The 21,353-nt window shown below is 55.0% G+C and overlaps 1 protein-coding gene across 1 annotated transcript in view; it reads left to right on the top strand.

Moving 5' to 3' along the window:
- The window catches only part of UBR4 (ubiquitin protein ligase E3 component n-recognin 4), a 133,649-nt gene extending 113,583 nt beyond the window's left edge, over positions 1–20,066 (top strand). Inside the window, 28 exon segments of the mRNA XM_075329199.1 lie at positions 3,625–3,709; positions 3,904–4,031; positions 4,115–4,244; positions 4,431–4,588; positions 6,398–6,507; positions 6,582–6,723; positions 7,026–7,107; positions 7,848–8,021; positions 8,147–8,268; positions 8,673–8,870; positions 8,998–9,078; positions 10,401–10,488; positions 10,573–10,700; positions 10,808–10,915; positions 12,412–12,444; positions 12,446–12,532; positions 12,742–12,932; positions 13,042–13,215; positions 13,571–13,709; positions 14,400–14,618; positions 15,562–15,675; positions 15,803–15,945; positions 16,039–16,164; positions 16,254–16,448; positions 17,211–17,435; positions 18,187–18,277; positions 19,306–19,468; positions 19,808–20,066. Coding sequence (XP_075185314.1) covers positions 3,625–3,709; positions 3,904–4,031; positions 4,115–4,244; positions 4,431–4,588; positions 6,398–6,507; positions 6,582–6,723; positions 7,026–7,107; positions 7,848–8,021; positions 8,147–8,268; positions 8,673–8,870; positions 8,998–9,078; positions 10,401–10,488; positions 10,573–10,700; positions 10,808–10,915; positions 12,412–12,444; positions 12,446–12,532; positions 12,742–12,932; positions 13,042–13,215; positions 13,571–13,709; positions 14,400–14,618; positions 15,562–15,675; positions 15,803–15,945; positions 16,039–16,164; positions 16,254–16,448; positions 17,211–17,435; positions 18,187–18,277; positions 19,306–19,468; positions 19,808–19,872 — 3,699 coding nt within the window. The 3' untranslated portion in view covers positions 19,873–20,066.
- Positions 20,067–21,353: the final 1,287 nt, after the last annotated feature.

Raw genomic sequence — 21,353 nt, 5'->3', positions numbered from 1 at the left:
CCACCACAGGGCTCAAGGGACGTGGACTCAGCAGGAGTCCACCCTTCAGATCAATGTTCTGGAAATCAGGGCAGTGTATCTTGCCCTACTAGCCTTCCAGCAGTGGCTGGAAGGACAGCAGATCCGAATTCAGTCGGACAACTCCACAGCGGTGGCATACATCAACCACCAAGGAGGGACACGCAGTCGGCAAGCCTTCCAGGAAGTCAGGCGGATTCTGATGTGGGTGGAGGACAGAGCATCCACCATATCAGCAGTTCACATCCCGGGCGTAGAAAACTGGGAAGCAGACTTCCTCAGTCGCCAGGGCATGGACGCAGGGGAATGGTCCCTTCACCCGGACGTGTTTCAGGAAATCTGCCGCCGCTGGGGGGTGCCGGACGTCGACCTAATGGCGTCTCGGCACAACAACAAGGTCCCGACCTTCATAGCGCGGTCTCGCGATCAAAGACCTCTGGCGGCAGACGCCTTAGTGCAAGATTGGTCGCAGTTCCGCTCCCTTATGTGTTTCCACCTCTGGCACTCTTGCCCAGAGTGCTACGCAAGATCAGATCCGATTGCGGCCGCGTCATACTCGTCGCCCCAGACTGGCCGAGGAGGTCGTGGTACCCGGATCTGTGGCATCTCACGGTCGGCCAACCGTGGGCACTACCAGACCGACCAGACTTACTGTCCCAAGGGCCGTTTTTCCATCGGAATTCTGCGGCCCTGAACCTGACTGTGTGGCCATTGAGTCCTGGATCCTAGCGTCTTCAGGATTATCCCAAGGGGTCGTGGCCACCATGAGACAGGCTAGGAAGTCCACTTCTGCTAAGATCTACCACAGAACGTGGAAGATTTTCTTATCCTGGTGCTCTGCACAAGGAGTATCCCCCTGGCCATTCGCGTTACCTGTCTTTGTTTCCTTCCTGCAATCTGGGTTGGAAAAGGGCTTGTCGCTCGGCTCCCTTAAAGGGCAAGTCTCGGCACTATCCGTGTTTTTTCAGAAGCGTCTAGCACGACTTTCTCAGGTGCGCACGTTCCTGCCGGGGGTTTGTCATATCGTCCCCCCGTACAGGCGGCCGTTAGATCCGTGGGATCTAAACAAGGTCCTTGTTGCTCTCCAGAAGCCGCCCTTCGAGCCTCTGAGGGATGTGTCACTTTCTCGACTCTCACAGAAAGTGGCCTTTCTGGTAGCGGTCACGTCTCTTCGGAGAGTGTCTGAACTAGCAGCGCTGTCATCCAAAGCTCCCTTCCTGGTGTTCCACCAGGACAAGGTAGTGCTGCGCCCCATTCAGGAGTTTCTCCCTAAGGTGGTATCCTCTTTTCATCTTAATCAGGATATCTCCTTGCCTTCCTTTTATCCGCATGCAGTTCATCGGTATGAAAAGGATTTACATTTGTTAGATCTGGTGAGAGCACTCAGAATCTACATTTCCCGCACGGCGCCCCTGCGCCGCTCGGATGCACTCTTTGTCCTTGTCGCTGGTAAGCGCAAAGGGTCGCAGGCTTCCAAAGCCACCCTGGCTCGATGGATCAAAGAACCAATTCTTGAAGCCTACCGTGTTGCTGGGCTTCCGGTTCCATCAGGGCTGAAGGCCCACTCAACCAGAGCCGTGGGTGCGTCCTGGGCATTACGACACCAGGCTACGGCTCAACAGGTGTGCCAGGCAGCTACCTGGTCGAGTCTGCACACTTTCACCAAACATTATCAGGTGCATACCTATGCTTCGGCGGACGCCAGCCTAGGTAGAAGAGTCCTGCAGGCGGCAGTTGCCTCCCCGTAGGGGAGGGCTGTCTTTGCAGCTCTAACATGAGGTATTTCTTTACCCACCCAGGGACAGCTTTTGGACGTCCCAATCGTCTGGGTCTCCCAATGGAGCGCCGAAGAAGAAGGGAATTTTGTTACTTACCGTAAATTCCTTTTCTTCTAGCTCCTATTGGGAGACCCAGCACCCGCCCTGTTGTCCTTCGGGATTTTTGGTTGTTTTCGGGTACACATGTTGTTCATGTTGAATGGTTTTCAGTTCTCCGACGTTACTCGGAGTGAATTTGTTTAAACCAGTTATTGGCTTTCCTCCTTCTTGCTTTAGCACTAAAACTGAGCAGCCCGTGATCCCACGGGGGGTGTATAGCCAGAAGGGGAGGGGCCTTACACTTTTTAGTGTAATGCTTTGTGTGGCCTCCGGAGGCAGTGCTATACACCCCATTCGTCTGGGTCTCCCAATAGGAGCTAGAAGAAAAGGAATTTACGGTAAGTAACAAAATTCCCTTCTTTACCTGTTCGTGGCTTTTTAGATTAATGCCTATATCACGAAAAGGGGGGGGTAGGAAGCGGGAGTCGCACCCCTCCTTTCTACCTCCCGACTGACAGAGCACGTGACGCGCTCTCTAGCGCCCCTGTTATAGTCAGGCCAATTATGGAATTGCCCGACAATAAGCAAGGAGGCCGCTATTCTACTATGCCGATGATTGACGGGTTCCCGGTGAGAGCAGGGTACATATTCCCCCGACCTCTGCGGACAGAATATATCTAATCCTCCCCATATCTCACTGGCTGCCCCACAATGATCCTTGGCATAAACTCGCTGCCACCAACCGATTCACGGTAACTATTCGCCGAGCACATAGACTTGGGATTCAAGATCGAGATAACAGAACAGCCCAAGATTAATTAATCTGCCTAAGCCACACTAGAAACTACAATATATACAATATGGAATCTACAGAATATATACATAGGTCAGAGTACATTTATAAGTAAGTTATGGATTACAAACAGGCATACAGTTCATGAAGTTACCTTGTGTGTCTGGCCACAGGGGGGCGCTGTAGACCAGGGTCCCAGGAACTTCCTCACGTGTCTGATACAAGACCCCCGAGCAAGAACAGCTGAAAAATGGCTGCACTGAGGTTATCAACTGGCTACAATTCGGGCACCCTCCCCTTTTGGTGACCTCACAGGGTAGTACTGCCCCTTCCCCTGCCTTGAGTCAAAATAATATCCAAAGTGAATATTATCCGCAACTCCTGACTGGGAGGTCCGATCGGGACGGTTCTGGTGTCATCAGATCCGTTCGGGTCCCCTCTGCATTTTGAGTCCAAGCACGATTCATCTACCGGACTCCTACTCACAGTTCTGTATCTCGCCGCCCCAGGGTGCGACAACGAATTCGAGGGTATGCAGAGATGCGGCTCGAAGTCCCGATTCTAACGATGTAGGGGGTGTATGGTGAGACGCACGGTAATATCATAACTGTGTATGATATTACGGGGCCAGGAATATGCACTCCTGCTGGGATTAGCTTCCTTTTTGTTTTGCTAGGTTCCTGTCCATTCTCTTTGAATGGACACAACCCCCCAGGGGGTCTTCCTCTAGCTTGGCTGTGTAAATGGATTCGACACCTCCCCAGATGCTGATAATCTGCACAGGATTTCAGTGTGTGAAGGGAGGGGGGGGATGACATGACTGAACATCATTTATCATATCTGAGGATTCCCCTCACAGACGAGATATTTCATCTTCCGGATTAATACATTTTGCTGATTTCCGGGTCATTGATTCTAAATGAATTTGCACTTATGGATTATATAAAACTTTTCACATCTTGCAATGTTTTCTAATGATGCCCGCGTCTATTCCAGGCCAGTAGTCTGCAGTACGAGATGCTGCTCCTCACCGACTCCATCTCCAAGGAGGACAACTGCTGGGAGCTGCGTCTGCGCTGCGGTACGTATTCAATCCCATAAGACCTTCATACAGGGTTTTCGGATGTGGCCGTAATGATACAAGTGTCCTGGAGATGTCTCAATGTTGGGCCTTTTTAGTTCCTACAGTTGATGCGATCGTCTACGTATTGCCCTGTATTATATATACATATGGGTCGATATTTTAATTTTTGACCCGGTCTCCTCCCCTTACAGCGCTCAGTCTCTTCCTGATGGCCGTGAACATAAAGACCCCCGTGGTGGTGGAGAACATTACATTAATGTGCCTGAGAATCCTGCAGAAGCTCATTAAGCCTCCGACGCCGACCAGCAAGAAGAACAAGGTGAGTCCCGCTCCTGAGAGTGCCCCTCCGAGTCCAGACGCACCGGTGCAATGATCTCCGCCTCTTTTGTGTCTTTGCTCCAGGACGTTCCCATGGAGGGATTAACCACCGTGAAGCCGTACAGCAACGAAATCCACGCACAGGCTCAGCTGTGGCTGAAGAGGGACCACAAAGCATCGTACGAGGCCTGGAAGAAGTGTCTCCCGGCCCGAGGTGAGAGGTCGCAGATTTGTTTTGGGGGACGTCTGTCAGTGCGGACGAAGTCTTTTTGCTTTCTATTAAGGTCATGCAGTTGGACGGCAGAATCCTTGCACCAGTGCGGAGCCGTGGATGATCATTGTCCTTTTTTTTTTTTTTTTTTTTTTTTTTTTTTTTTATATTTTCTCTATATAATATCAGGCATTGATAACGGTGAGAACACGCCCAGCAAAGCCGAGCTCCGGCAGATGTACCTGCAAGAGAAGTACGTGTGGAAATGGAAGCAATTCATGAGCAAGAAAGGCAAGAGGACCAGCCCCCTGGACCTGAAACTGGGCCATAACAACTGGCTGCGACAGGTGAAGGCGCCCTCCTGCTCCCTCCCCGGCAGTCGGCGCCCTCCTTTTCCTCCCTCCTCCCCCGGCTGTCGGCATCCCTCCTGTTCCTCCCCCGGCCGTCGGCGCCCTCCTGCTTTTTCCTCCTCCTCCGTCGGCGCCCTCCTGCTCCTTCCTCCCTCCTCCGTCGGCGCCCTCCTGCTCCTTCCTCCTCCTCCTCCGTCGGCGCCCTCATGCTCCTTCCTCCTCTTCCTTCCTCCTCTTCCTTCCTCCTCTTCCTTCCTCCTCTTCCTTCCTCCTCTTCCTTCCTCCTCTTCCTTCCTCCTCTTCCTTCCTTCCTCTTCCTTCCTCCTCTTCCTTCCTTCCTCTTCCTTCCTCCTCTTCCTTCCTCCTCTTCCTTCCTTCCTCTTCCTTTCTTCCTCTTCCTTTCTTCCTTCCTTCCTTCCTTCCTTCCTTCCTCTTCCTTTCTTCCTTCCTTCCTTCCTTCCTCTTCCTTTCTTCCTTCCTTCCTTCCTTCCTCTTCCTTTCTTCCTTCCTCCTCTTCCTTCCTCCTCTTCCTTCCTCCTCTTCCTTCCTTCCTCTTCCTTTCTTCCTTCCTCCTCTTCCTTCCTCCTCTTCCTTCCTTCCTTCTTCCTTCCTCCTCTTCCTTCCTTCCTCTTCCTTCCTCCTCTTCCTTCCTTCCTCTTCCTTCCTCCTCTTCCTTCCTTCCTCTTCCTTCCTCCTCTTCCTTCCTTCCTCTTCCTTCCTTCCTTCCTTCCTCTTCCTTCCTTCCTTCCTCTTCCTTCCTTCCTTCCTCTTCCTTCCTTCCTTCCTCTTCCTTCCTTCCTTCCTCTTCCTTCCTTCCTCTTCCTTTCTTCCTTCCTTCCTCCCCCCTCCTCAGTCGGCGCCCTCCTCCTCCTTCCTCCTCCCCCGTCCTCAGTCGGCGCCCTCCTCCTCCTTCCTCCTCCCCTGTCCTCAGTCGGCGCCCTCCTCCTCCTTCCTCCTCCCCCGTCCTCAGTCGGCGCCCTTCTGCTCCTTCCTCCTCCTCAGTCGGCGCCCTTCTGCTCCTTCCTCCTCCTCAGTCGGCGCCCTTCTGCTCCTTCCTCCTCCTCCTCCTCAGTCGGCGCCCTTCTGCTCCTTCCTCCTCCTCCTCCTCAGTCGGCGCCCTTCTGCTCCTTCCTCCTCCTCCTCCTCAGTCGGCGCCCTTCTGCTCCTTCCTCCTCCTCCTCCTCAGTCGGCGCCCTTCTGCTCCTTCCTCCTCCTCCTCCTCAGTCGGCGCCCTTCTGCTCCTTCCTCCTCCTCAGTCGGCGCCCTTCTGCTCCTTCCTCCTCCTCAGTCGGCGCCCTTCTGCTCCTTCCTCCTCCTCAGTCGGCGCCCTTCTGCTCCTTCCTCCTCCTCCTCCTCAGTCGGCGCCCTTCTGCTCCTTCCTCCTCCTCCTCCTCAGTCGGCGCCCTTCTGCTCCTTCCTCCTCCTCCTTCCTCCTCAGTCGGCGCCCTTCTGCTCCTTCCTCCTCAGTCGGCGCCCTTCTGCTCCTTCCTCCTCAGTCGGCGCCCTTCTGCTCCTTCCTCCTCAGTCGGCGCCCTTCTGCTCCTTCCTCCTCCCTCCTCCTCAGTCGGCGCCCTTCTGCTCCTTCCTCCTCCCTCCTCCTCAGTCGGCGCCCTTCTGCTCCTTCCTCCTCCTCCTCAGTCGGCGCCCTCCTGCTCCTTCCTCCTTCCTCCTGCTCCTCCCTCATCCTCCCTGGTTGTCGGCGCCCTCCTGCTCCTCCTCCCCGGTTGTCGGCAGTACCGCTCACCCATGGTCACTTCTGTATTGAGCCGTTAGTTTTCGGTCTTTAGCCTCTCTTTGCACTTGCAGGTGTTGTTCACCCCGGCCACACAAGCCGCTCGCCAGGCAGCGTGCACCATCGTAGAGGCATTGGCCACCATTCCCAGCCGCAAACAGCAGGTCCTGGATCTCCTCACCAGGTCTGTGTTACGGGATCTACTTTCTGGGGTCGGATCTCTCGGGTCTCTGTACTGACGTGCGGTCTCGTCCTCAGCTATCTGGATGAGCTGAGCATTGCTGGGGAGTGTGCGGCCGAGTACCTGGCCTTGTACCAGAAGCTCATCAAGCCGGCGCACTGGAAGATCTACCTGGCAGCGCGGGGCGTGCTACCGTACGTGGGGAACCTCATCACAAAGGTAACGGCCTCGCCACGTGGAGAGCATTATACAGCCTTATACTCTCCTCCGCTCCTGCGTGGTCTACGCCGGGTCTGCCGGTGCTTACGGGACTTTCTGCCTTCAGCCGACCCGTCCTCGTCATCGCTGAGACTCCAGACCAGGAGGGGGGTGTAAGATTATTTTTTATGGGGCATTACTGCTATTTAGAATACTAAAATTTGCTACGAATGACGCACGTTCTTCACATTAAGACTTTTAGAAGTTGTCACTTGACGGAGAGATTCCGAGGATTCTTATCATTTGTGTTGTACCTTCTTTAGGAAATTGCCCGTCTGCTGGCGTTAGAGGAGGCGACTCTGAGCACAGACCTGCAGCAGGGATACGCTCTGAAGAGCCTGACAGGTAGGACAGGGTACACATCGGGCGGACGGCGGTGCCCGCTGTTATCAGCCGCAGCAGCATTACAGGCCAAACCTGAGCTGCAGGCGTCCAGCTTCATCCCGGCACGCCCTGCTGAGCCGCTGTCGGTAGTGGTCCACCTGGCACATAATGGGTGGGCCGTATTTGTGGCCCTGCTGAGAGCCGCTGTCGGTAGTGGTCCCCCCGACACATATAATGGGTGGGCCGTATTTGTGGCCCTGCTGAGAGCCGCTGTCGGTAGTGGTCCACCTGGCACATATAATGGGGGGGATCTATTTGTGGCCCTGATGAGAGCCGCTGTTGGTAGTGGTCCACCTGGCACATATAATGGGGGGGCTCTATTTGTGGCCCTGCTGAGAGCCGCTGTCGGTAGTGGTCCACCTGGCACACATAATGGGGGGGCTCTATTTTTGGCCCTGCTGAGAGCCGCTGTCGGTAGTGGTCCCCCCGGCACATATAATGGGTGGGCCGTATTTGTGGCCCTGCTGAGAGCTGCTGTCGGTAGTGGTCCCCCCGGCACATATAATGGGTGGGCCGTATTTGTGGCCCTGCTGAGAGCCGCTGTCGGTAGTGGTCCACCTGGCACATATAATGGGTGGGCCGTATTTGTGGCCCTGCTGAGAGCCGCTGTCTGTAGTGGTCCCCCCGGCACATATAATGGGTGGGCCGTATTTGTGGCCCCGACGTGTAATGATATCATTGGATGTTTTTCGGATTTCTAGGCCTCCTCTCTTCCTTCGTGGAGGTGGAATCCATCAAGCGTCACTTCAAGAGCCGCCTGGTGGGCACTGTGCTCAATGGCTACCTCTGCCTGCGCAAGCTCGTGGTGCAGAGAACCAAGCTGATCGACGAGACCCAGGACATGCTGCTGGAGATGCTGGAGGACATGACCACGGGTAACTTATCCTGTGTAGTGGGTGGTTTTGCAGGTTTATTTTTGGACCCAGTGGGGCTTGTTTTGGGCTTCTCTGGGTACAGATCATCATCCACATTTACCAAACGCAACGTGTTCTTTCTGCAGGAACCGAGTCAGAAACCAAGGCCTTCATGGCGGTGTGCATCGAGACCGCCAAGCGCTACAGCCTGGACGATTACCGCACGCCCGTGTTTATATTTGAGCGGCTGTGCAGCATCATATACCCGGTGAGTGGAGGCGGCTAGAGGGGATCCATTGATGAGAAGCAGGGAGCTGCCTCTTATTTGATTAGCCGCCTGGTACAACGGTGCCAAGTCACTGTGAAGGTGCACCACGCGGCTAATCAAGAAGAGGCGGAGATGCCAGTAAGTAAGAGACGGTGCTGAGGCCACTGGACGGAGGCCATGAGATCAGACATGGCCATATACCGGGTCCAATGGATTATATAGCAGTTCCATGGTCTCCAGGATTCTCTCCAGTAACAGCTCGAGTTACTGATGATACAGGTTTATATTCAGGGCCAGATCCCTCCCATTCATCTACATGGACCGCTCAGTGGTGATGCAGTTGGTTCCTCCGCACTCCCCATTGTACATGTGGTCATTAATCGTACATTATCTGCTTTCATCAGGAGGAGAATGAGGTCACTGAGTTCTTTGTGACCCTCGAGAAAGACCCTCAGCAAGAAGACTTCCTCCAGGGCCGGATGCCGGGGAACCCGTACAGCAGCAACGAGCCGGGGATCGGCCCCCTGATGAGAGACATCAAGAACAAGATCTGCCAGGACTGCGACCTCGTGGCCCTGCTGGAGGACGACAGCGGGATGGAGGTGAGGAGTCCGCAGCGGTCCCACCCCATCTGTTATGCAGATTGTTGGCTGTTGTAAGACTCGGAGTGGCGGGAGTAGGAACCGCCGGAGCGGACGGCTCGTGATTAATGACCACGTCTCATTCCAGCTTCTGGTAAATAACAAGATAATCAGTCTGGACCTGCCGGTGGCCGAGGTGTACAAGAAGGTGTGGTGCCCGACTAACGAGGTACGGCGCCTTCTATTACAGCAAGACCTCAGTATTGTAACAAGGAACATAAGTATGTCCACCGTGCACATAAGTCCTCACACCCTGGTATTCTGTTTTTTTGCTTCTTGGCCGTCCATATGTGCCGGGTTCATCAGTATTGGAATATTCGGCTACTTTTTTTCCCAGGGTCAGCGCCGCACCTTTGCACTTTCGGATATTGCAGCTGAGCTCCATTGCACAACCTGGGGTTGAGCTGTGGTACCCCACGCCCTGTGGAAGGTGTCACCATGTTTCCCTAATCCTTAGTGACCCCTTTATTGCTTTCTCAGCTGCTCCGTTCTTCCAGGGGGGGCTTGCTGTGATTGTGCAGGGTCTTTCGTCACCTATGATCAGTGCTCCTGCGTCAGCAGATATTGCAGCTGAGCTCCATTGCACAACCTGGGGTTGAGCTGTAGTACCCCACGCCCTGTGAAAGGTGTCGCCATGTTTCCCTAATCCTTAGTGACCCCTTTATTGCTTTCTCAGCTGCTCCGTTCTTCCAGGGGGGGCTTGCTGTGATTGTGCAGGGTCTTTCGTCACCTATGATCAGTGCTCCTGCGTCAGCAGATATTGCAGCTGCGCTCCACTGCAGAATGTGAGGTTGAGCTGTGATACCCCACGCCCTGTGGAAGGTGTCGCCATGTTTCCCTAATCCGGAGTGACCCCCTTATTGCTTTCTCAGCTGCTCCGTTATTCCATGGGGGGCTTCCTGTGATTGTGCAGGGTCTTATGTCACCTATATAAAACAATTCAGGTCCACTAAACAGGTATTGAGTTGATCCTAGAAAATGTATTGAGTGTCACACAAAAACACATACATATAGTAAAAATACTTTATATATAGGCAGCGACTGTAAGGAATGGGGGAAGAGTCGCACTACTCAGAGTAGCCGTCTGACTATCAGTGCGATCCACAACCACATATATTAAGGCTGATATAGCTATATGTAAGGTACACGGGCATCTTGTACGTAAAGCATATGGACTAATAACGCTAAGAGGATCGATCGCAACTGCTCAGACAGCCACTCCCACCTCGACGCGCGTTTCACCACTTCCGGTTTCGTCAGGAGGCATATATATATATATATATACATATATATATATATATATATATATATATATATATATATATATATATATATATATATATATATATATATATATATATATATATATAATATAATCTCTTATGTCACCTATGATCACGGCTCCTCCATCAGCAGATATTTATTGCAGAACTACAACTCCCAGCATGTCCTGACAGAGGCAGATTTAGGGTGTGCGCTGTGTTGTTCCAGGGGGAACCCATGAGAATAATTTACAGAATGCGGGGTCTTCTGGGGGACGCGACAGAGGAATTCATCGAGTCCTTGGACTCCACCACAGGTGACGTCTCCAGGGGATGGATGGGAAAGGCTTCATACACCAGGGAGCGCTTTGTAACTTGTCATTTCTTGGGCCTTTTATTAGACGAGGAAGAAGACGAGGAGGAGGTGTACAAGATGGCGGGCGTGATGGCGCAGTGCGGCGGGCTGGAGTGCATGCTGAATCGCCTGGCCGGTATCAAGGACTTCAAGCAGGGTCGCCATCTTCTGACGGTGAGTCGGGGCCGGCGGGTCAGATCTGGTGGTTGCCGTCACTTACATGGGGCTTCTAGTTGCATACGTGGCATCTGGAGGATCATGAATCGCGTTCTCGTCTGCAGGTTCTTCTGAAGCTCTTCAGCTACTGCGTCAAGGTGAAGGTGAACCGCCAGCAGCTGGTGAAGCCCGAGATGAACACCCTGAACGTGATGCTGGGGACCCTCAACCTGGTAAGACCCCGGACACAAGGGTAATGGTCGCCGAACCTGCCGCTAATGATGGGCCGTCATCAGTCTGTGTATGGGGACCCCGACAACCCCCCCCCCCCCCCCCCACCCAAAACCCTCGGGTGATGTCGGAGGAGAGAAGGATCAGCTACGTTTTTTGTTGCAGAGGAGTCTTTAGGGAACTGTCGGGCAAATAAGCACCCGAACCATTGTTTGTCCAACTGCCATCTATTGTATATGGAGGGGTCATATCTGGTGACTTGCATTATAGGGGGGGCCATATCTGGTGACTTGCATTATAGGGGGGGCCATATCTGGTGACTTGCATTATAGGGGGGGCCATATCTGGTGACTTGCATTATAGGGGGGGCCATATCTGGTGACTTGCATTATAGGGGGGGCCATATCTGGTGACTTGCATTATAGGGGGGGCCATATCTGGTGACTTGCATTATAGAGGGGGCCATATCTGGTGACTTGCATTATAGGGGGGGCCATATCTGGTGACTTGCATTATAGGGGGGGCCATATCTGGTGACTTGCATTATAGGGGGGGCCATATCTGGTGACTTGCATTATAGGGGGGGCCATATCTGGTGACTTGCATTATAGGGGGGGCCATATCTGGTGACTTGCATTATAGGGGGGGCCATATCTGGTGACTTGCATTATAGGGGGGGCCATATCTGGTGACTTGCATTATAGGGGGGGCCATATCTGGTGATTTGCATTATAGGGGGGGCCATATCTGGTGATTTGCATTATAGGGGGGGCCATATCTGGTGACTTGCATTATAGGGGGGGCCATATCTGGTGACTTGCATTATAGAGGGGGCCATATCTGGTGACTTGCATTATAGGGGGGGGGCCATATCTGGTGACTTGCGTTATAGAGGGGGCCATTTCTGGTGACTTGCGTTATAGGGGGGGCCATATCTGGTGACTTGCATTATAGGGGGGGTCATATCTGGTGACTTGCATTATAGGGGGGGCCATATCTGGTGACTTGCGTTATAGAGGGGGCCATTTCTGGTGACTTGTATTATAGGGGGGGGCCACATCTGGTGACTTGCATTATAGGGGGGGGGCCACATCTGGTGACTTGCATTATAGGGGGGGCCATATCTGGTGACTTGCATTATAGGGGGGGGGCCACATCTGGTGACTTGCATTATAGGGGGGGGGCCACATCTGGTGACTTGCATTATAGGGGGGGGGGCCATATCTGGTGACTTGCATTATAGGGGGGGGGCCATATCTGGTGACTTGCATTATAGGGGGGGCCACATCTGGTGACTTGCATTATGGGGGGGCCACATCTGGTGACTTGCATTATGGGGGGGCCACATCTGGTGACTTGCATTATGGGGGGGCCACATCTGGTGACTTGCATTATGGCGGGTCACATCTGGTGACTTGCATTATGGGGGGGGGCACATCTGGTGACTTGCATTATTTGGGGGGCCATATGTGGTGACTTGCATCGTCCTCTTTTTCAGGCTTTGGTGGCAGAGCAGGAGAGTAAAGATAGTGGGGGGGGCCGCTGTGGCCGAACAGGTCCTGAGTATTATGGAGATCATACTGGACGAGTCCAACGCCGAGCCGCTGAGCGAGGACAAGGTGAGGCCCGCGCTATCCTCTGCAGCCTGTGGGGGGCGCTGCTGGGCTTCCTGCCCCATAGCATATACCATCAATCTGCTAATGTCCTTGTTGTGTTGGCGCGGTGCATTCCCACTAGGGGGCAGCGCAGGGGCTGACATGGAGGAGATCTGGTGCCGCTCTGGTATGACTGTGTGTTCAGCGGATCTAATGATCCCTCTTCTCTGCAGGGGAATCTGCTGCTGACGGGGGATAAGGATCAGCTGGTGATGCTGCTGGATCAGATTAACAGCACCTTCGTGCGCTCCAACCCCAGCGTGCTGCAGGGCCTGCTGCGCATCATCCCCTACCTGTCCTTCGGGGAGATGGAGAAGATGCAGATCCTCGTGGATCGCTTCAAGCCGTACTGCACGTTTGAGAAGTAAGCCGGACCCCGGCCTCACCTATATGGGGGGGGGCGTCCTGCAAAATGGTCCAGGGCCCCCTGTTCCCACCCTCAGTGCTGGGAGTAACCCTGTCCCCTCTTCCAGGTACGACGACGAGCATTGCACCGATGACAAGGTGTTCCTGGACTGCTTCTGCAAGATCGCCGCCGGGATCAAGAATAACAGCAACGGCCACCAACTGAAGGACCTGATCCTGCAGAAGGGGATCACGCAGAACGCGCTGGACTACATGAAGAAGCACATCCCCAGCGCCAAGAAGTGAGACGCCCACCGCAACGGCCCGTCACCTCCCCACCGCAACAGCCCGTCACCTCCCCACCGCAACAGCCCGTCACCTCCCCACCGCTAGGACCACCGCTCACCAGAGAGTACCAAATACTTCACAGCTGAGGGTTTGCTGCAATGTGTCCACTTAGTCTTCCTCTGTGAGCTCAATACTCGGCCGCACAGATACATTGTATCCGGCCGGAGTCCGGACTGTTCTTACTGAGCCAAACAGAGCACATTGTACCAACCCCTCAGATGTGAGAAGTCTTGGTCCGGGGCGGGCATATGAGCGGGTTCTGGTGCCGGTCCGTGGCCTCCGTCTCCTCACGTCTCTGCTTCTCCACAGCTTGGACGCAGATATCTGGAAGAAGTTCCTCGCACGGCCGGCTCTCCCCTTTATTCTGCGGCTACTTAGAGGATTGGCCACGCAGCACCCCCCCAACCCAGGTGAGCGCTCTGACCCCCATCACTGCTCCCCCACCCAGGTGAGCGCTCTGACCCCCATCAGCGCTCCAGCCGCCCCCCATCATCACTGCACACGCCCCCCACACCACCACCACCAAGGTGAGCGCTCCAGCCCCCCATCACTGCTCTCCGGCCCCCCATCACTGCTCCCTCCCTACCCAGGTGAGCACTCCAGCCCCCCATCATGACTGCACACCCCCACCAAGGTGAGCGCTCCAGCCCCCCCCATCACCGCTTACACTCCCCCCCCCCCCCCCCCCCCCCCGCCCCACCCCCGACCCAGGTGAGCACTCCAGCCCCCCATCACTGCACCCACCCCCGACCCAGGTGAGCGCTCCGACCCTGTCACTGCACCCAAGAGTATCCATCCATAGTAGTGTACAGCAGCACAGAATATTTCAGGAGAGGAGAGCACTGATCTTATAGGAGATCACAGAGATACATAGAGGAAGGAGCAGGTCCCAGCAGCACAGAGCATTTCAGGAGAGGAGAGCACTTATCTTATAGGAGGTCACAGAGGTACATAGAGGAAGGAGCAGGACCCAGCAGCACAGAGTATTTCAGGAGAGAATTGTGGAGATCTGGTAAATGGTCACAGATTGGGAGGTGCCCAGCAGCACAGAGCATGTCAGGAAAGGATGGCTCACACGTTTGGTGTCTTGTGTCTCACGTCTCAGCCTTCATTCCTTATCCTCTCCATTATCCAGCAGGCGCTCATTGGCACAGACTCCATCACAAACCTCCACAAGCTCGAGCAGGTGTCCAGCGATGAGGGGATCGGGACCCTCGCAGAAAACCTGCTAGAAGCCCTGCGAGAGCACCCCGACGTCAACAAGAAGATCGATGCGGCCAGAAAAGAGACTCGAGCCGAGAAGAAGCGCATGGCCATGGCCATGAGGCAGAAAGCGCTGGGGACCCTGGGCATGACTGTAAGTGGATGATCAGCGGAGCTGTAGGATGGACGATGGGGGGGTAATTCCCATAGTGGGCAGAGGCATTACTTAAAGGCATTGCAGAGGAGCTTAGTGTTCATGCAGAAGAGCTTGGTGCTCGGGGCAGAGGCGCTTGGTGCTCGGGGCAGAGGCGCTTTGGTGCTCGGGGCAGAGGCGCTTTGGTGCTCGGGGCAGAGGCGCTTTGTGCTCGGTGCAGAGGCGCTTTGGTGCTCGGTGCAGAGGCGCTTTGGTGCTCGGTGCAGAGGCGCTTTGGTGCTCGGTGCAGAGGCGCTTTGGTGCTCGGTGCAGAGGCGCTTTGGTGCTCGGTGCAGAGGCGCTTTGGTGCTCGGTGCAGAGGCGCTTTGGTGCTCGGTGCAGAGGCGCTTTGGTGCTCGGTGCAGAGGCGCTTTGGTGCTCGGTGCAGAGGCGCTTTGGTGCTCGGTGCAGAGGCGCTTTGGTGCTCGGTGCAGAGGCGCTTTGGTGCTCGGTGCAGAGGCGCTTTGGTGCTCGGGGCAGAGGCGCTTTGGTGCTCGGGGCAGAGGCGCTTTGGTGCTCGGGGCAGAGGCGCTTTGTGCTCGGGGCAGAGGTGCTCGGGGCAGAGGCGCTTGGTGCTCGGGGCAGAGGCGCTGTGGGGCCGGGGCAGAGGCGCTGTGGGGCCGGGGCAGAGGCGCTGTGGGGCCGGGGCAGAGGCGCTGTGGGGCCGGGGCAGAGGCGCTGTGGGGCCGGGGCAGAGGCGCTTTGGCGCCGGGGCAGAGGCGCTTTGGCGCTGGGGCAGAGGAGCTTGGTGCTCGGTGCAGAGGCGCTTTGGTGCTCGGGGCAGAGGAGCTTGGTGCTCGGGGCAGAGGAGCTTGGTGCTCGGGGCAGAGGCGCTGTGGGGCTCGGGCCGAGGTACGAATGCTGCGCCGACGCCTGTAGATAACATTATTCCGTTCTTCTCCAGACCAATGAGAAGGGTCAGGTGGTGACGAAGACGGCTCTGCTGAAGCAGATGGAAGAATTGATCGAGGAGCCCGGACTCACCTGCTGCATCTGCAGAGAAGGATACAAGTTCCAGGTACTGAACACCGCCATCCTGTGCGAGGGACCCGCCACTAAGACGCCCTCATGGGCCACATGGACTACATAGATGTAGGAAACCCCTTTTAAGGATTGATATTTGTAAATTACAATTTCTTTTTCAGCCGACCAAAGTGCTGGGAATCTACACGTTTACCAAGCGGGTGTCTCTGGAGGAAGCGGAGAACAAGCCCCGGAAGCAGCAGGGGTACAGCACCGTCTCACACTTCAACATCGTGCACTACGACTGTCACCTGGCGGCAGTGAGGTAACGTCACCGTCCCTTCATGGGGGATATGGGGCGATTGTCAAGTTTCGGGGTGTATCGTCCTGACAAGGTTTGGGGGTTCTCGCTCTGCAGGTTAGCTCGCGGCCGGGAGGAATGGGAGAGCGCTGCTCTGCAGAACGCCAATACAAAGTGTAACGGCCTGCTGCCCGTCTGGGGCCCCCACGTGCCGGAGTCTGCATTTGCCACGTGTTTAGCGAGGTGAGAGATCCACGTGTGTCTGCAGCTGCTGATTGTGCGGGGTCGTCGTATTGTAACAGTGCATTACGGCATCTCCGTCTCCCCCGCAGGCACAATACTTACCTCCAGGAGTGTACGGGGCAGCGGGAGCCCACCTACCAGCTCAACATCCACGACCTCAAGCTGCTGTTCCTCAGATTCGCCAACGAGCAATCATTCAGTGCCGATACCGGGGGAGGGGGACGGGAGAGCAACATCCATCTCATCCCCTACATCATCCACACCGTGCTATATGTGCTGAACACGTACGTATACCAGCCGCACATGCAGGGAGGAGCCATACTGGCGCTGGTAGAGGATAGGTCAAGCGAGGAGCCATACTGGGGCCAGTAGAGGATAGGAGAAGCGAGGAGCCATACTGGGGCCGGTAGAGGATAGCAAAAGTGTACAGCGAGGAGCCATACTGGAACCGGTAGAGGATAGGACAAGGGCGCAGGGAGGAGCCATACTGGGGCCGGTAGAGGATAGGACAAGCGCACAGGGAGGAGCCATACTATAGCTGGTAGAGCAAAGGACAAGTGCAAAGTGAGGAGCCATACTGGGGCCGGTAGAGGATAGGACAAGTGCAAAGTGAAGAGCCATACTGGAGCTCGTAGAGGATAGGACAAGTGTACAGTGAGGAGCCATACTGGGGCTAGTAGAGGATAGGACAAGTGTACAGTGAGGAGCCATACTGGGGCTGTTAGAGGATAGGACAATCGTGGAGCTATACTGGAGCTCGTAGATCATAGAACAAGTGTATAGTGAGGAGCCATACTGGGGCTGGTAGAGGATAGGACAAGCACCCAGCGAGGAGCCATACTATAGCTGGTAGAGGATAGGACAAGTACACAGCGAGGAGCCATACTATAGCTGGTAGAGGATAGGACAAGTACACAGCGAGGAGCCATACTGGAAGAATTTCCAGTATGTCGGTGTAGACCAGTATACCCCCATTCACTGAGAGGACGCACACTTTATCTACCGGTCATTAGTAACTCTCTTGATGTCCTATTCCTTTATTGCAGAACCCGGGCCATATCCCGGGAGGAGAAAAACGTCCAAAATTTCCTAGAGCAGCCCAAAGAAAAGTGGGTAGAAAGTGCCTTTGAGGTGGACGGGCCCCATTACTTCACAGTCCTCGCGCTACATCTGCTTCCTACCGAGAAGTGGAAAACCATCCGCATAGAAGTGCTGCGGAGGCTGCTGGTGATCAGCCACGTGCGGGCGGTGCCACCCAGCGGAGCCAACAGGTAATATAGCCTCAGATCCGGACCATGGACACAGCGCCGACTGTCAGGAAGGTAGCACTGCACCTATTAATGGTGGGGGGGTGCTGGGCCACGGGGTGTCGTGGCGGGGTTGCTTGGCCACGGGGTGTCGTGGGGGGGGGGGGGGTCGCTGGCCACACTCTCCGCTCTGGACCAGAGGGATGTAGCTATATCCGCACTCAGCCGCGGCTCTTGGCCCCAGGATTTGGGTAGGACACTGTGTATACATGTGCGTGAGGTGGAGGTGCCTTTTGTCGATCGGCTCGCACGCTGCCGCTTGACATTGAGCTTACAGGACGTCTCGGGACGGAGGCATGTCCCCGAGGGCCCGTGTTAGAGCTGCGCAGGCCGCAGCCGTCACCCCCTGGAAGCCATGATAAATGTGGTTATACCGGAGTGCGGAGCGGCCCAGAAGCAGGAACATGGCTGAGATTCCAGCGCTGGGCGAGTCCGGGCCGACGTCTCGCTCTATGGGCGAGTCACACAACAGATTCCTTCTCCAGGGACTGTTACTGATTATCTGCATTTAATAAAGTGTTTATCCCGGACGCTCACGATGCGGGGAGTTGTCCGCGGATGATGGGGGTCGGGTCTCCCCCATTTATGTATCTGTTCTGCATTAAATCGTGATTTGGGGGCTATTCACGGTCAGGGCGCCGCTGCTTGTTAAAGGGCCAGCGTATCCGTTATTTGCACAAGTATCGGGGTCACTTTCTGGCCGTTCTCTCCATAGATTGACCGACAAAGCGGTGAAAGAGTATCCGGTGTATCGCTCCAGCCTCCTCTTCTGGGCCCTGGTGGACCTCATCTACAACATGTTCAAGGTAACACTACGTATATACGTGTGTATGTGTATACGGGGCCCCGAAAAGTGACACTTGTCCCCAACGGCTTCTTTAAAGGGTTTGAAGACCTGATAGGCCCCCTCAGTACTGGCCGTCTGAATGTAGTGGGGCCCCATAACCTTGGCACGGCACCGTACGCACTGCTCTATGATCGGCTCGCACGCTGCCTACTGACATTGAGCTCACAAGACATCTTAGGACTTTGAAACATCTTCCCGAGGCCTCGTGTTACAGCTGCTTAGTAATGTTCGCAATCGCCCCAAGGAACTCTTGAGAAATGTTTGCAAAATGTCTCTATAGTGGATAGGAGGGAGCTGCAGTACCTGGCACAGCCACAAGCAGACGTATGGCGCTGTCCCTGGGTAAACCAAGGTCCCCATTATTCAGTTTGTCCAGAATTAACCTACTACTGATGGTGGATAGGTCACCAGTATATTACATTCCCCTCCATATTCTGTATTATGGAATTTCCTTGTAAGCCATTGTCTGTCCTTTCCGGCATTGTTCGGAGAGCGGCTGCAGGGAGTATAACCCCCATCTGTCCAGTCCTTGGGTAGGGTGCAGGTCCCGCTCCCCCGTCTGTGACATTCCTGCGATTTCTGCCGTCCCTTCTTTACGGTCAGTGCTGTCGCTCCAGGTAGTGGACAGGCTCGTCGAGAACTACCTTACTGATGGTTTCCTTCTTGACCTCTTGAGTTTCTTCCGAGTATAATCTTGGAGTCTTGCTTAGAGCCTCAGTCCTCTAAGTAGGCCTCCGCATCATCTCTTGTGCCGGGCCGAGCCCCTGCTCTTGTGCCGGGCCGAGCCCCTGCTCTTGTGCCGGGCCGAGCCCCTGCTCTTGTGCCGGGCCGAGCCCCTGCTCTTGTGCCGGGCCGAGCCCCTGCTCTTGTGCCGGGCCGAGCCCCTGCTCTTGTGCCGGGCCGAGCCCCTGCTCTTGTGCCGGGCCGAGCCCCTGCTCTTGTGCCGGGCCGAGCCCCTGCCTCATCTCTTGCGCTTTTGTCTTGCAGAAGGTACCGAACAGTAACACAGAGGGCGGCTGGTCCTACTCCCTGGCAGATTACATCCGGCTCAATGACATGCCCATCTACGAGGCGGCAGACCGGGCCCTGAAGACTTTCCAGGACGAGTTCATGCCCGTGGAGTCCTTCTCGGAGTTCATGGATGTCGCTGGTTAGTTTCTGTTTACCTGTCGGGCTCAGGCAGCTCTGCACGTCCAGTCCAAATCACAGACCCCTCTATAAGAGCTCTGCCTGCTGGGCTTAAATATATGGGTGACACTAATCCTAAGCCCTTCCAGATCTCGCTGATGGTTTGGTACAGTGTGTCAGTCTGCAGTCCAGCTTGTGTAGCACAGATTATCGGACTGGATACATTGCACCAAACCCTCAGCTGTGAGGAACATTAGATGAGGGCAGGCATCTGGATATTAAGGGCCTGGACCACAAAGGTTGCAGCACTTTCCAGCAGACTCCGGAGTTTACTCATTTCTGTGTTTCTTTTTCTTCTCAGGGCTTTTATCAGAAATCGAGGACCCTGAGCAGTTCCTGAAGGATCTCCTGACCTCCGTACCCTGAGCTCTTGGTCTCTGGACGCTCCACGTTCCTCCGTGGCTCATGGTCTCTGGGGGGCTCCACGTTCCTCCGTGGCTGATGGTCTCGGGGGGGGCTCCGCGTTCCTCCGTGGCTGATGGTCTCGGGGGGGGCTCCGCGTTCCTCCGTGGCTGATGGTCTCTGGACGCTCCACGCTCCTCCCCGGCTCTTGCAGTAATGGGGGGGGGGGGGGGGTTCTTCTCCATCTTGTGTTTCGGGGGGGGGACGAGGTGTCACTTTTCTCCGGTCATATATATATATATTCTTTTATATCTTGCGTCTTAGAATTGATCACGTCACTCGGCTGCCGCTGTTTTTTGTGTGGGGGTTTTTTTGTTTTTTTCATTTTTTTTTGGGTGCGTTTTGTGGTTTCCATTAGACGTGACTGTGGATTTAGAGAATCCCAGGAGGAACTGGACCGTCCCGTTCCCCCCCCCCCCCCCCCTTCCTGACTGCATGAAATCTTCAGCCCACCAAAGACAAAACTGCATGCGGAAAAAGCCCAGTGACAACCGCGGGGCGGCCCACGTGTGGAGCGGACCCCTCCCTGGTTGTCAGCGGAGACCCCAATCATTTCCACTTGTGACAATCTGTATCGCGCGGTTCCGGATCCGGCGGACACCGTGAGTCGGTGTCGCGCTGGGGCAGAGGTTCTGCACCCCGGGCGAGCTCGGTCAGGGCAGTCGGCCCGATCGCCGGTTCAGCCTCCGTCTCGGCCAACAATTTAATATGTAATTAACTAGTTATTGTCTGCTTGATGAAATAAATTCTCATCCTAAATCTTCAGTCTTTGCAGTTCTTGGTGATGTGATGGGCTGCAGGGGTCCGGATCGCCTGTAATGAGGAAGCGTGAAGGGTTAAAAAAAATGGCTGCTTTCTCCCATGCACAGCGCCTCCTCCGGTTTGCCAGCTCTCTACTTTCTCCGCTCAATGGACAGGACTGAACTGGAATAACATAACACCCCCTGTTACAGGAGTCGGCCATGTTTCTTATCTTTATACAACCCCTTTTTAATTGCAAGATCTCCGCTTGCTGTCATTAGAGAAACATTGTAGTGATCTTTCCGGAGCTGAGAGGTGTGTGTGTGTGTGTGTGTGTGTGTGTGTGTGTGTGTGTGTGTGTGTGTGTGTGTGTGTGTGTGTGTGTGTGTGTGTGTGTGTGTGTGTGTGTGTGTGTGTGTGTGTGTGTGTGTGTGTGTGTGTGCGTGCGCGCGCGCGCCGAGGCCCGGCTGTGTGTGTGCGCGCGCGCCGAGGCCCGGCTGTGTGTGTGCCGAGGCCCGTCTGGATATATTGTAACAAAGTGAAGTATCAGGTCTAGGCTAGAGATGGGTGAACCCCCCAACGTTTTGTAAAGTTCTAATTCTGAGAATGCAAACGTGTCCGAACCCCCGGACAGTTATGGGATGGGGCAGGGGGGTCTGTAAGATAAAGAATATACTTAATAACCATTGTCATTATACTTCCAG

Source organism: Anomaloglossus baeobatrachus, chromosome 11, assembly GCF_048569485.1.
Source record: "Anomaloglossus baeobatrachus isolate aAnoBae1 chromosome 11, aAnoBae1.hap1, whole genome shotgun sequence".
Taxonomy (NCBI): domain Eukaryota; kingdom Metazoa; phylum Chordata; class Amphibia; order Anura; family Aromobatidae; genus Anomaloglossus; species Anomaloglossus baeobatrachus.
This window is presented reverse-complemented; position numbering and strand designations above follow the sequence as displayed.